The following is a 13,213-nucleotide window of genomic DNA, read 5'->3' as shown; positions in this document are numbered from 1 at the left end:
TGTACTCGGGGGAACTGGAGGTAAAAGGAGGCGTAGAGCAGAATGACGTGCTGTCTGCAGCCCGCCAGTTTGGGATCACAGACCTTGTTGAAGGCCAGAAAGATGGGAGAATGAAGGAGGGAACCCCCCAGAAAAAGAGCTCTGGGAATTCCAGAGAGAGGAATGAAAGCAGGGTAATGCAAGACATTCCAGGTTCTCCAGCTGAGAAGAGAAGTTTAGTTTCCACAGGCACACAGACAGTTAAAGCTGCTGAAAAGACTGCAGGCAGTTCTGTTACTCACTCTGACCAAGTGAAACCTTCAAACCAAGAGCCTGCATCCTTTGTAGCTCAAAGTCTGGATTTTTCTATCTTACTGCAACCACAAAATATCACATTTGATAAACAAGCTTGTTCCACTTCTTTCCCACCAATCCCACCAAGCAGTGATGGATCTACATTAGACCAATCCTCTCTCAGCGTAACAAACCCCATGTCAGCTTCACTTTTGTCCAGCAGTGTGATTTTCGTTAGTGATGAATCAACCTCCCTGTCACCCCAGGAAGATGGCACCTGCCAGCAGCCATCTGAGAGAAAAACATATGATAAGATGGCTGACAGTAGAGAAGATACTGAACAGCCAAGCCACCCCAAAAGAAATGAGATGCTAGGAAACTGTGCAGAAAAGAAGCAGGCACATGCTAATGTAGGGGCGAAGAGCCTGGCTAAGATGAAACAGATGCAGCAGATGATGGAAACCACACAGATCTCTATCAAGGTAAGAAGAGGTAGTTAATTTATTCATGTAGAAAATAACCGGGAATTAATTTCTTTTGCATGGAGTCATCTTCAGATTGTCATAACAAATGTGTAGTGAGTCCTCTGTTTCTTTACATCTGTGTGTTCTCATCATGGCCATGTTTTCTTCCTCTGTAGGTGAAGCTGAGGAGGAGGACCAAAGGAGATGCGTGGGAGGTTGTGAGCGGGCATGACGACACGCTATCAGCTCTTACCTGCCTGGAACAGGTAGAATAGAAAAGAAGCCACTGCTTTTGATATTAAACCTGGCTGGGAAGCCTGAAAGCATACAGTACAGGCCAAAAGTTTGGACACACCTTCTCATTCAGTGCGTTTTCTTTATTTTCATGACTATTTACATTGTAGATTCTCACTGAAGGCATCAAAACTATGAATGAACACGTGGAATTATGTACTTAAGTGTGAAATAACTGAAAACATGTCTTATATTCTAGTTTCTTCAAAGTAGCCACCCTTTGCTCTGATTACTGCTTTGCACACTCTTGGCATTCTCTTGATGAGCTTCAAGAGGTAGTCACCTGAAATGGTTTTCACTTCACAGGTGTGCCTTGTCAGGGTTACTTAGTGGAATTTCTTGCCTTATTAAAGGGGTTGGGACCATCAGTTGTGTTGTGCAGAAGTCAGGTTGATACACAGCCGACAGCCCTATTGGACAATTGTTAGAATTCATATTATGGCAAGAACCAATCAGCTAAGTAAAGAGAAGCGAGTGGCCATCATTACTTTAAGAAATGAAGGTTAGTCAGTCCGGAAAATTGCAAAAACTTTGAATGTGTCCCCAAGTGCAGTCGCAAAAACCATCAAGCGCTACAACAAAACTGAACGAAACATGAGGACCGCCCCAGGAAAGGAAGACCAAGAGTCACCTCTGCTGCTGAGGATAAGTTCATCCGAGTCACCAGCCTCAGAAATCGCAAGTTAACAGCAGATGAATGAACCAGATGAATGCCACACAGAGCTCTAGCAGCAGACACATCTCTAGAACAACTGTTAAGAAGAGACTTCACGAATCAGGCCTTCCTTCATGGTCAAATAGCTGCTAGGAAACCAGTGCTAAGGAGAGGCAACAAGCAGAAGAGATTTGTTTGGGCCAAGAAACATTTATTTATTCAAAATTGAAGGCATACTGCACCAGCATGGCTACCACAGCATCCTGCAGCGACATGCCATCCCATCTGGTTTGCGCTTAGTTGGACCATCATTTATTTTTCAACAGGACAATGACCCCAAACACACCTCCAGGCTGTGTAAGGGCTATTTGACCAAGAAGGAGAGTGATGGAGTGCTGCGCCAGATGACCTGCCAAAAGGGCCAACAAGTGCTAAGCATCTCTGGGAACTCCTTCAAGACTGTTGGAAAACCATTTCAGGTGACTACCTCTTGAAGCTCATCAAGAGAATGCCAAGAGTGTGCAAAGCAGTAATCAGAGCAAAGGGTGGCTACTTTGAAGAAACTAGAATATAAGACATGTTTTCAGTTATTTCACACTTTTTTGTTAAGTACATAATTCCACATGTGTTCATTCATAGTTTTGATGCCTTCAGTGAGAATCTACAATGTAAATAGTCATGAAAATAAAGAAAACGCATTGAATGAGAAGGTGTGTCCAAACTTTTGGCCTGTACTGTATGATAGCAATATACGTACAGGAAACTATATTAAATGTCTTTTTGTATGTGAAAGAAGTGACATTGCAGAGGGGACGTGTTAAGAGAAAGAATAAAGCCATTGGAGAGCTTATTTGCACCACACATGGTGATCCAACAGTGCTGGGTGTTACTCTGAGGAAGCCTTGGCGGGGCTGATGCACATTCTTGGGCAGAGTAGAGGATGTGGTGCTGTGGAGAGTGTTTAGGCTCACTGTCTGCTGGGAAAAGTGAAAGGCAGTATGTTGCAAACATGTGGTAAAAGCCTACCTTAGCTGCTGCCTGAGGCAGGTGTGTTTCACTATCTGCTCCCAGGCTCTCCATCATCAGCAGCCCCACAGCCGGTAATTGTAAGGAAAGTTTTAGTTTTTAAATAAAGAAATCAATAGATGTTTCAAAAAATCTTGATAAAACCTCCTCATCTTTCTGAAGGATGGGTCCAACCTTCTTCAGCCTGCTACCACCAACTCCCCTGAAGCACCACTTCAGTCCAACACCACCTACGGCGCCCAGCTTCCCTTGAGTGACTGCTTCACTCCAAACACAAACAGTAGCCTGGAGTCAGTCCTGCTCCCCCAGCCTCCAGCTCCTGTAGAGGAGTCAGATGAGCAAATAGAGAAGCTGCTGGAAGACATCATGATGGGCCTGAACATCCTGCCAAATTTGCAGAAGGACTGCAAGAGGTCTCACCACCTTCAACTGAGCCATGACGACGCGCCGGCCTCCTGCCAAGTCCCCGTTACAGCAGACAGCCAGGCCCCGAGCCGGATGCATGCCACCGTCAGTGCAGCAGGGGGGGTCTATTACCAGGATTTTGAGACACAAATTGGTGACACGACAACAGATACAGGTATCTAGATGTCTTTGTTTACTGACCGTTTGCCCCTAGCAGGTTGTCTAGACTGTTTTACAAGCAGTGGCAGTTGGGTTCTTGCTTATGAATCAAGTCGCCATTTTTAATCCAAAGACTAGAGATTTGCTAGTTGGGAAAACTAAAAAGAAACAACGGCCATGTTGTGACTCTTTGCATGTACAGGCTAATGTAACTACATGTGGTGGGTTTTGAATCATGGAAGTTGATGATTTCAAGTTTTCTCAATCTGTGTTTTATTTTGAATTTGATTACACCAGTATGTCTATAAGATATTGCATTGGGCCTATACAAAATCAGCCATCCTCTTGTTTGTAGTCCAGCATTTGAAATGGTCCAAAACCTTACACTGTATAAAAGAAGTGAAATGTAGCTTGAGGGCCTGAAAAGTGAAGCCAGTGTGAAAGTGCCTTAAATGTACATCCTTTGTAATGGCCAGCAGGGCTGCTGGGTGCAAAAAGATGTCTGAATGTATGGAAGTTTATGAGAAAATGACTCTAGTTCTCACTTGATTTATCACCTCAGTAAACACTTTCCTAATGAGTTTTGTGTCGTCATCGCTAGTTTCAGTCTTCAATACAGCACGATGTTCATTTAGTGAATTGTGGTCCCATTCAGAGTAAAACAGGACTACATTGTGACTAACCAATCCTGGAATGAGCGTCACTTCTGGCTCAAAAAAACAAGATGGTGACGGCCAAGTAACCCAGATGGCGATGCCCATAAAGCCAGACTGACCGATGACGTCATGGTGGCTGTGTCCACTTCTTATGTCCAATCTATGTCCACAACTTAAATATTGCCAATTTACTATCACAGTATGTAAAGAGAGGCAGAACTGAAAGGCTGGAATAAGGTAATGTTGAAAAATGACTTGAGTTGTTGATCATTCAGTTAACTAATTGTTTCAACTCTAATTAAAAGGTTTTGTTTGATTAATATTGAGCAGTAGTATTCAAAGTTTTGCTGTTTCTTGTTTCTTTGAAAGTCCTCCCAGTCCTTTTTATAACACCCCCAGCACCAGCCCACTGTCTAAGCTCCCGTTATTTCTCCACTATCCTAAACCCCCTTTCTACCAACATGAATTAATGACAGTCTTCCCACCTGTGCAGGTGTCCATTGTTGTTTTACTGCTGGAACCCCGTCCAGCTGCTCAGTTCTTCCATCTGTATCCCCGAATGCGGTGCTGATCCAACAGCAGCAGTCCTCCCTTCACTGTCATTCATCTCTCTCACCCATGGGGCAAAAATATAGAAGCAGCCAAAAGGACATGCCATCGTCCAAAGATCAAAAAGGTACATATCCTGAAGCACCCACAACAGGATCAGTCACATCCGCAGCTTTCTGCTCTAGTGGGCAGACACTCCATCATCCGGTATGCCAGGGACCACCTTCACAGGATGATCAGAACATCCTAACAAATGGAAATGAGGTACCGTCCTCGCTCTCTTTTTTTTTACCTTGCATGGATGAGTTGAGGCTTCCCCGATGCCTCTCTCCATTGGAGCAGTTTGCACCAGCAGCAGAACATCAGCCGTTCGTCGACAACTCCACGACAAACCAGAGCGCCACGGCTCAGCCGCAGCCATCTTTACATGGGCGACCCTGGCTCACAGAAGAGCCTGGATCACTACAGTTTCCTCTCAGGGCCATCGCTCACAGAGCTGATGGAAGTGTGTCTTTACCGCTGGATACAAACAGCTGCTGCCGTTCAAAGCAACAGCAGAAACCTATGGAACTGAATTCACAAAACAGGGTAACCTGGACAGAGTCACATACTGTGAGGGAGAGGACAGTACCTCCTGGTCATGGAAACACAGCAGTCATGACATCTGACCCCCGGGAAAAGAAGGAACATTTAGGATGTAAACAAGGTGACGCTGCAGTGCCTCAAAGGAAGAAGAAGGAGCACTCGGTTTATCCACCAGGTGCTGCCAGTTCTCTTTCAGCATACCGAGATGTGAAAGTCAGTGATGGAACAAAAGCTCAGATCAGTCTGAATGCGTGTTCAGTCAGTTTGTCAAGCAACAATATGCTGGCGAGAGAAAGGGAAATGGCCACCAGTTCTTCAAACATACTAAACAAATTTGTAGAGAAACCAAACGAACTGTCAACCATCGCAGAAAGTCTAAGAGAGAAAGACGGAGGGCCGAGGGATCTGGGAACTAACCAGACTCGGATAAGAACCAGGGGCTTTTTGAAAAAAACTCTAGAGACGGCAAGTAACGCACACCTAGAATGGTCCTCAGGTGTAAACCCCATGGCCCTTAGAGCCAATATTGTGAATATTCGGGGAGTCTCGCCCCCCAGGAGGAAACGTGGAAGGCCGCCGAAAAAGAAGGTTGAAGAGATCTCTTCAGAGAGCTGTCCTGCCGTAGCTGGAAAAAAGAGCCACAACGTAGAGAGTGAGCCTCTCATTGATAACAGTTTGCCAAAGATGGAAGAGAGTGACCGAATAAAGAGAAGCTGTAAAAAACGGAGGAAGACCAGAAGTCTAGTGGAGGTAATTCCACTGAAGAAGACCATCAGCGATGAGAGCACCGGCAATAACAATGACATCATCCCAGCAGGGAGAAACCCTGGGACACCCAAACAACCACGGATGGTCACTCTGAAGGAGCTGCAAAAGCTCATCACATGCCAACGCTCCAAAACAAGGAAAGCAAATGAAAGGCAAGACAAGGAAACAGGTGAAACTGCACAAGATGTCGGCAGTAAAGGGAAGGCCTGTGGTAACACAGATGAAGGACTTAAAGAGTCTCATGTCACTGTTGGTAAAACTCCAGACCACATTCTCAACAAATCGACAGATGAGTGTAGCAGGTGGCAGCGAGATGAGCCAAACAGCTGCCTTACTAAGGAGAGCGGCGTGGTCACTGATGGGAACCGTCCAGAGTTTTCCTTCCATGTCTTAGAGGAGAAGGTGACCAAGTTAGCAGCTGAGAGGGGGCAGCCACTGAAGGATCCTGATGAAGGTAAAGTGGTTGCCATAAGTGAACTGCTTTTTACGTGTGCGTTTCTGGAAAAATCCCATGTTCATTAAGCTGTAGAACAGTACGTGTGATATTAGGAGCGTCTCTGGTGCCACCTGCTGGATATAATGAGACACTGACAGCAACAATTGCAAGATACTTGAAATTGTATTTCACTAATAGAGAGAGAGTTGAAATGGAGAGACATGTATTGCATTTTTAAAAAAGAAAATGTCTTGATAGAACTCTGCTTACAGGCTTCATTCACTCTGATCACAGTGCTTCCTCAAGTGGTCCAAGTCTTTCACCGGTGGTGGAGGAAGTATACATCACATGTCTGCCTTCATACTCCTCTATAAAAGTGTTAACAGCAAAATGTGCTCAGTATCAGCAGTAAAGGGTAGTGCTACTTGTTCAGTAAATAGTTTTATTTGATGACGTAATGATGCTACAGCAGTGTGTTACTGTTGGAGCAGTAACACACTCTGAACTATTTGAAATACAAAACAAATCTATTTGTTCTTCTTTCTTCGGATCTTTGCTTTTTTGTGAGAAGTGTAGAGGAAGTTTGTCTTCACTGTTTATGTAAATAATGAATAGAAGTGAAATCTGTTGACCATCCCCGACCACATTCAAGGAGCCACAAGCCCAAATCCCTGCTTTCATCAGTTTGTCCCATCTTAAAGCCAAAGCCGTTATTGTTTCATGTATCTTATTCCAGCTGTCACCACACACCTCTGATCTGTTATGGAGTAGAAGTACGAAGTAGCATGAAATGCAAATTTGAGTACAAGCACCTCTATTTCTATACTTAAGCACTGAACTAAAGTTTTGTACTTGAGTAAATGTATTTTGCCTCGTGGTGTTTTATTTGCTGAGGCTTTCAGATACCTGACACTTCAATACAGTAGAGATTAATTCAGTTTTGTCCTAATCCTCCTGTTTTAGCACAGAGATGTGATGATGCAGGAGCATCGCAGGCAGCCCAGCAGATGGCTGTCAGGGATGAAGGCTCATCCACATCACACACCCACACCCAGACCCACCTCCCTGAAGAAGACAAAATGCCTTTTGACCACAACTTGGAACCCCAGACCCCGGAGAAAACTGGTCCACCTCTGTTGGCAGCTGTGGGGTTCAGCAAGAGCTCAGGCTGCACCGAAGAAGAGGAGGAGGGGGAGGGGGAGGAGGAGGTGGACATTCTGCTTTACTCCCCAGACAAAGTGCCTCAGATCAGAGAGTGCAAAGATGGACTGGACAGCATGGACGGAAGTCCAGAGGAGGAGGAGGAGGAGGAGGAGGAGGAGGAAGATGTGACTGAGGTCGATGTGACTGGAGATGAGGCAGAGTAACTTGTTGTGTTGTCATGTTAGACCTCATGTTCTGTGTGTTCACCAGTATGACAGATGGCCCCCCCTTTCTGTTCACAAGTGTCAGAGTCCAGTTCACAGACCCGGTTCACACGGATGTTTATGTTCCATTAATAAGATGCTAAAGTATTGAAACAGTTCTTTATGTTTACAATAACCATCTAGATCTTCTTCATTCTTTTCAGTGAGCTTTGAGTTGAGCTAACAGTCCAGCGTCTCTTCTTCTTCTTCTGTCCAAATAAACTCCATTCAGAGCCTGTCTTTGTAAACACAAGTGTTTTTTTTGAATTACGCCGTTCTTCACTTGTCGAGCCTGTCAGAGGTGTTGTTCCTGTCAACACCACCAGGAGGAGGAGGAGCAGAGAGACCCTCCTTCCGTTTCAATCCAACTTTATTGACAGTGGAAGCGGAAGTGGCGCACACGTGCTGCATCGCAGATTTGAAGGTTATAGAAGAAGAAGCAGCAGCATCGGAGGGGAAGGTTTGCTGTCGGCTGTCCGCTGCAGAGGGTCACTGGGACGTTGTGGTTTGTGGAAGGTTGAAGCATCGTTGAAGTGAAAGACATGGATCCTATGAAGGCGCAGCAGCTCGCAGCGGAGCTGGAGGTGGAGATGATGGCCGACATGTACAACCGGTACGAGCTGAAACAAGCTAACCACCGAGCTAGCTGTGATGAGTGCTGGCAGGCAGCAGTGATCGGTCCTACGGCCTCTAGTCCAACAGTCTGTGACTAAGGCTCATGGAAGGTTAGCCTGCTGGGTGCTAGCTGCAGCCTCCTGCAGGCACTTTAACATTAGCTGCAAAGCATTTCAGTGTTTTAGGGCTGCAGGAGACTGGATCCAGTCAGGATCCGGTTTGGATTTCAAGCAGAAATACTGTCATTAGTCACAGTGAGCTACTCGAAGATTATATGAATGTTTATTAATATGATCAGTGTTACTTTCGGCCCTTAAAAAATCACATAATGTATTAAATAGCAGACCTCCTGTGTTAAACAGTGACCAGGCCAAGTCAGGGTGATTCCACAATGATCAAAAAACAGTGATTCCAGCTGATTGAACGGTTGTTTCAGTGAGTGACTATTGGTGGGACATTATATTAAGCTATAGGCATAATGAAACAGCTAAGCAGAAGTGTTTGTGACATTGATCTGAACATTCCTTCCTTTCCTTCCAGAATGACCAACGCCTGCCACAGGAAGTGTGTGCCACCACATTACAAGGAGGCCGAACTGACAAAGGGCGAGTCGGTGTGCTTGGACCGCTGCGTGGCCAAATACCTGGACCTTCACGAAAGGCTGGGCCGGAAGCTGACCGAGCTGTCTGTCCAGGATGAGGAGATGATGAGGAAGTCGGCCGTGGGGAGCGGATAGAGATGCTGATGAAAGGAACCAAGTGGAGCATTGTGGGGGATTACAAGGTCATTTGGTGGGGCTGGCATGTCTGGTTCCTCCAAGATGAGAGACTTCTGTTTTAATGAGTGGATGGGTTTTGTTGAGGCACTGAGAGAACCTGCCCTCTCTGCTGTACAGGATGAGATAGGAAGTGGCTGGACGAACCACCAACGATGGCACGGGGACATTTTGACACTCTGTTCACATCAGTCCGCTGCCCTCTGGATACGTCTGATTAGTTTACATTCAAGAAGCAATCTGAAAAGGAAAGGACACCAGCCTGGGACATGTAATATTCTATCCAAGTCATACTATGTACTTCTTTCTGCTGCTTTGATTTCAAGAAGGGTGCTGCAGAACCTCAAATACTGTTCAGTGCTTAGTGAAGGCACCTTCTAGAAGGAGAATGATTTGCATTTAGTTTTTCTCTTCCCAAATGATCCTTTGAACTGAGGGGGGTGGCGCCCGCCCTCCTCTTGAAGTTGTAACACAATGTGATATTTCAGTTCTTGAGAAAACCTCAGATTACAGAAAATCAAATCCGTGGAGCAGGGCCTGTATCAAGTAACACCTCCCTTCATGCAGACACTTGTGTCCTCAGTAACTCCGGCAGACGGACGACCCGCCCACCTGCTGTCATGGCCGTGCCTCCAAGATGGAACAGGCTTTGCTCATTGGTCATCTTTGTGTATGTGTGCTGTACGTCAGTGGACCAGGCTTCTGACTGTGAAACATTTACTCTTCTCTCTGTCGACCACTATGTCAGGAGATCTGTGTTTTTACTGTTGATCATTAATAAAACAATGTGTCCTAATGTCCAAAACAGCATCCTGGTGTCTGTCCTACTATAGGCTGTATGACTGTGTGGCACAGACAGGAGGGAGGGAGGGCTCTGTACCACAGACAGGTCTGTACCACAGACAGGAGGCAGACAGGCAGGGCTCTGCGCCACAGACAGGAGGGAGGCAGGCAGGGCTCTGCACCACAGACAGGAGGCAGACAGGCAGGGCTCTGCACCACAGACAGGAGGGAGGCAGGGCTCTGTACCACAGACAGGAGGCAGACAGGCAGGGCTCTGTACCACAGACAGGTTTGTACCACAGACAGGAGGCAGACAGGCAGGGCTCTGCACCACAGACAGGAGGCAGACAGGCAGGGCTCTGTACCATAGACAGGCAGGGCTCTGTACCACAGACAGGAGGGAGGCAGGGCTCTGCACCACAGACAGGAGGCAGACAGGCAGGGCTCTGTACCACAGACAGGAGGGAGGCAGGGCTCTGCACCACAGACAGGAAGGAGGCAGGCAGGGCTCTGTACCACAGACAGGAGGGAGGCAGGCAGGGCTCTGTACCACAGACAGGAGGGAGGCAGGGCTCTGTACCACAGACAGGAGGGAGGCAGGGCTCTGCACCACAGACAGGAAGGAGGCAGGCAGGGCTCTGTACCACAGACAGGAGGAAGACAGGAGGCAGACAGGCAGGGCTCTGCACCACAGACAGGAGGCAGACAGGCAGGGCTCTGTACCACAGACAGGTCTGTACCACAGACAGGGAGGAGGCAGGGCTCTGCACCACAGACAGGAGGGAGGGAGGGCTCTGTACCACAGACAGGTCTGTACCACAGACAGGAGGCAGACAGGCAGGGCTCTGCACCACAGACAGGAGGCAGACAGGCAGGGCTCTGTACCACAGACAGGAGGGAGGCAGGGCTCTGCACCACAGACAGGAGGGAGGAAGGGCTCTGCACCACAGACAGGAGGGAGGCAGGCAGGGCTCTGCACCACAGACAGGAGGCAGACAGGCAGGGCTCTGTACCACAGACAGGAGGGAGGTAGGGCTCTGTACCACAGACAGGAGGGAGGCAGGGCTCTGCACCACAGACAGGAGGCAGACAGGCAGGGCTCTGTACCGCAGACAGGAGGCAGACAGGAGGCAGACAGGCAGGGCTCTGCACCACAGACAGGAGGCAGACAGGCAGGGCTCTGTACCACAGACAGGACGCAGACAGGCAGGGCTCTGCACCACAGACAGGAGGCAGACAGGCAGGGCTCTGTACCACAGACAGGAGGGAGGCAGGACTCTGCACCACAGACAGGAAGGAGGCAGGGCTCTGTACCACAGACAGGAAGGAGGCAGGCAAGGCTCTGTACCACAGACAGGAGGGAGGCAGGGCTCTATACCACAGACAGGAAGGAGGCAGGCAAGGCTCTGTACCACAGACAGGAGGGAGGCAGGGCTCTATACCACAGACAGGGCTCTGTATCACAGACAGGAAGCAGACAGGCAGGGCTCTGTACCACAGACAGGAGGGAGGCAGGGCTCTGTACCACAGACAGGAGGGAGGCAGGGCTCTGCACCACAGACAGGAAGGAGGCAGGCAGGGCTCTGTACCACAGACAGGAGGCAGACAGGAGGCAGACAGGCAGGGCTCTGCACCACAGACAGGAGGCAGACAGGCAGGGCTCTGTACCACAGACAGGTCTGTACCACAGATAGGGAGGAGGCAGGGCTCTGCACCACAGACAGGAGGGAGGGAGGGCTCTGTACCACAGACAGGTCTGTACCACAGACAGGAGGCAGACAGGCAGGGCTCTGCACCACAGACAGGAGGCAGACAGGCAGGGCTCTGTACCACAGACAGGAGGGAGGCAGGGCTCTGCACCACAGACAGGAGGGAGGAAGGGCTCTGCACCACAGACAGGAGGGAGGCAGGCAGGGCTCTGCACCACAGACAGGAGGCAGACAGGCAGGGCTCTGTACCACAGACAGGAGGGAGGTAGGGCTCTGTACCACAGACAGGAGGGAGGCAGGGCTCTGCACCACAGACAGGAGGCAGACAGGCAGGGCTCTGTACCGCAGACAGGAGGCAGACAGGAGGCAGACAGGCAGGGCTCTGCACCACAGACAGGAGGCAGACAGGCAGGGCTCTGTACCACAGACAGGACGCAGACAGGCAGGGCTCTGCACCACAGACAGGAGGCAGACAGGCAGGGCTCTGTACCACAGACAGGAGGGAGGCAGGACTCTGCACCACAGACAGGAAGGAGGCAGGGCTCTGTACCACAGACAGGAAGGAGGCAGGCAAGGCTCTGTACCACAGACAGGAGGGAGGCAGGGCTCTATACCACAGACAGGAGGGAGGCAGGCAAGGCTCTGTACCACAGACAGGAGGGAGGCAGGGCTCTATACCACAGACAGGGCTCTGTATCACAGACAGGAAGCAGACAGGCAGGGCTCTGAACCACAGACAGGAGGGAGGCAGACAGGGCTCTGTACCACAGACAGGAGGCAGACAGACAAGGCTATGTACCACAGACAGGGCTCTGTACCACAGGCAGGCTCTGTACCACAGACAGGAGGCAGACAGACATGGCTCTGTACCACAGACAGGCTCTGTCCCACAGACAGGCTCTGTCCCACAGACAGGAGGCAGACAGACAAGGCTCTGTACCACAGACAGGGCTCTGTACCACAGACAGGAGGCAGACAGACATGGCTCTGTACCACAGACAGGGCTCTGTACAACAGACAGGCTCTGTACCACAGACAGGAGGCAGACAGACAGGCTCTGTACCACAGACATGGCTCTGTACCACAGACAGGCTCTGTACCACAGACAGGATGCAGACAGACAAGGCTCTGTACCACAGACAGGCTCTGTACCACAAACAGGAGGCAGACAGACAAGGCTCTGTACCACAGACAGGCTCTGTACCACAGACAGGAGGCAGACAGACAAGGCTCTGTACCACAGACAGGGCTCTGTACCACAGACAGGAGGCAGACAGACAAGGCTCTGTACCACAGACAGGAGGCAGACAGACATGGCTCTGTACCACAGACAGGGCTCTGTACCACAGACAGGCTCTGTACCACAGACAGGAGGCAGACAGACAAGGCTCTGTACCACAGACAGGAGGCAGACAGACAAGGCTCTGTACCACAGACAGGGCTCTGTACCACAGACAGGCTCTGTACCACAGACAGGAGGCAGACAGACATGGCTCTGTACCACAGACAGGGCTCTGTACCACAGACAGGAGGCAGACAGACATGGCTCTGTACCACAGACAGGGCTCTGTACCACAGACAGGAGGCAGACAGACATGGCTCTGTACCACAGACAGGGCTCTGTACCACAGACAGGCTCTGTACCACAGACATGG

General features: G+C 49.3%; 1 protein-coding gene across 1 annotated transcript; it reads left to right on the top strand.

Moving 5' to 3' along the window:
- Positions 1-8,083: 8,083 nt before the first annotated feature.
- timm10 (translocase of inner mitochondrial membrane 10 homolog (yeast)) lies at positions 8,084-9,862 on the top strand. The gene is made up of 2 exons (XM_070828043.1): positions 8,084-8,289; positions 8,832-9,862. The coding sequence occupies exons 1-2, from the start codon at positions 8,219-8,221 to the stop codon at positions 9,025-9,027; spliced, it is 267 nt and encodes an 88-aa protein (XP_070684144.1). The 5' UTR covers positions 8,084-8,218; the 3' UTR covers positions 9,028-9,862.
- Positions 9,863-13,213: the final 3,351 nt, after the last annotated feature.

This window comes from Pempheris klunzingeri, chromosome 3 (genome assembly GCF_042242105.1).
Source record: "Pempheris klunzingeri isolate RE-2024b chromosome 3, fPemKlu1.hap1, whole genome shotgun sequence".
Taxonomy (NCBI): Eukaryota; Metazoa; Chordata; class Actinopteri; order Acropomatiformes; family Pempheridae; genus Pempheris; species Pempheris klunzingeri.
Note: the sequence above shows the minus strand (reverse complement) of the source record. Positions and strands in the feature narration are given on the sequence as shown.

Excerpts from the sequence above, each read along its gene's own strand:
- timm10 (XM_070828043.1), top strand. The coding sequence starts at position 8,219 with ATGGATCCTATGAAGGCGCAGCAGCTCGCAGCGGAGCTGGAGGTGGAG. Across the intron at positions 8,290-8,831 it reads ATGGCCGACATGTACAACCG|AATGACCAACGCCTGCCACA; the intron begins GTACGAGCTGAA and ends CTTTCCTTCCAG.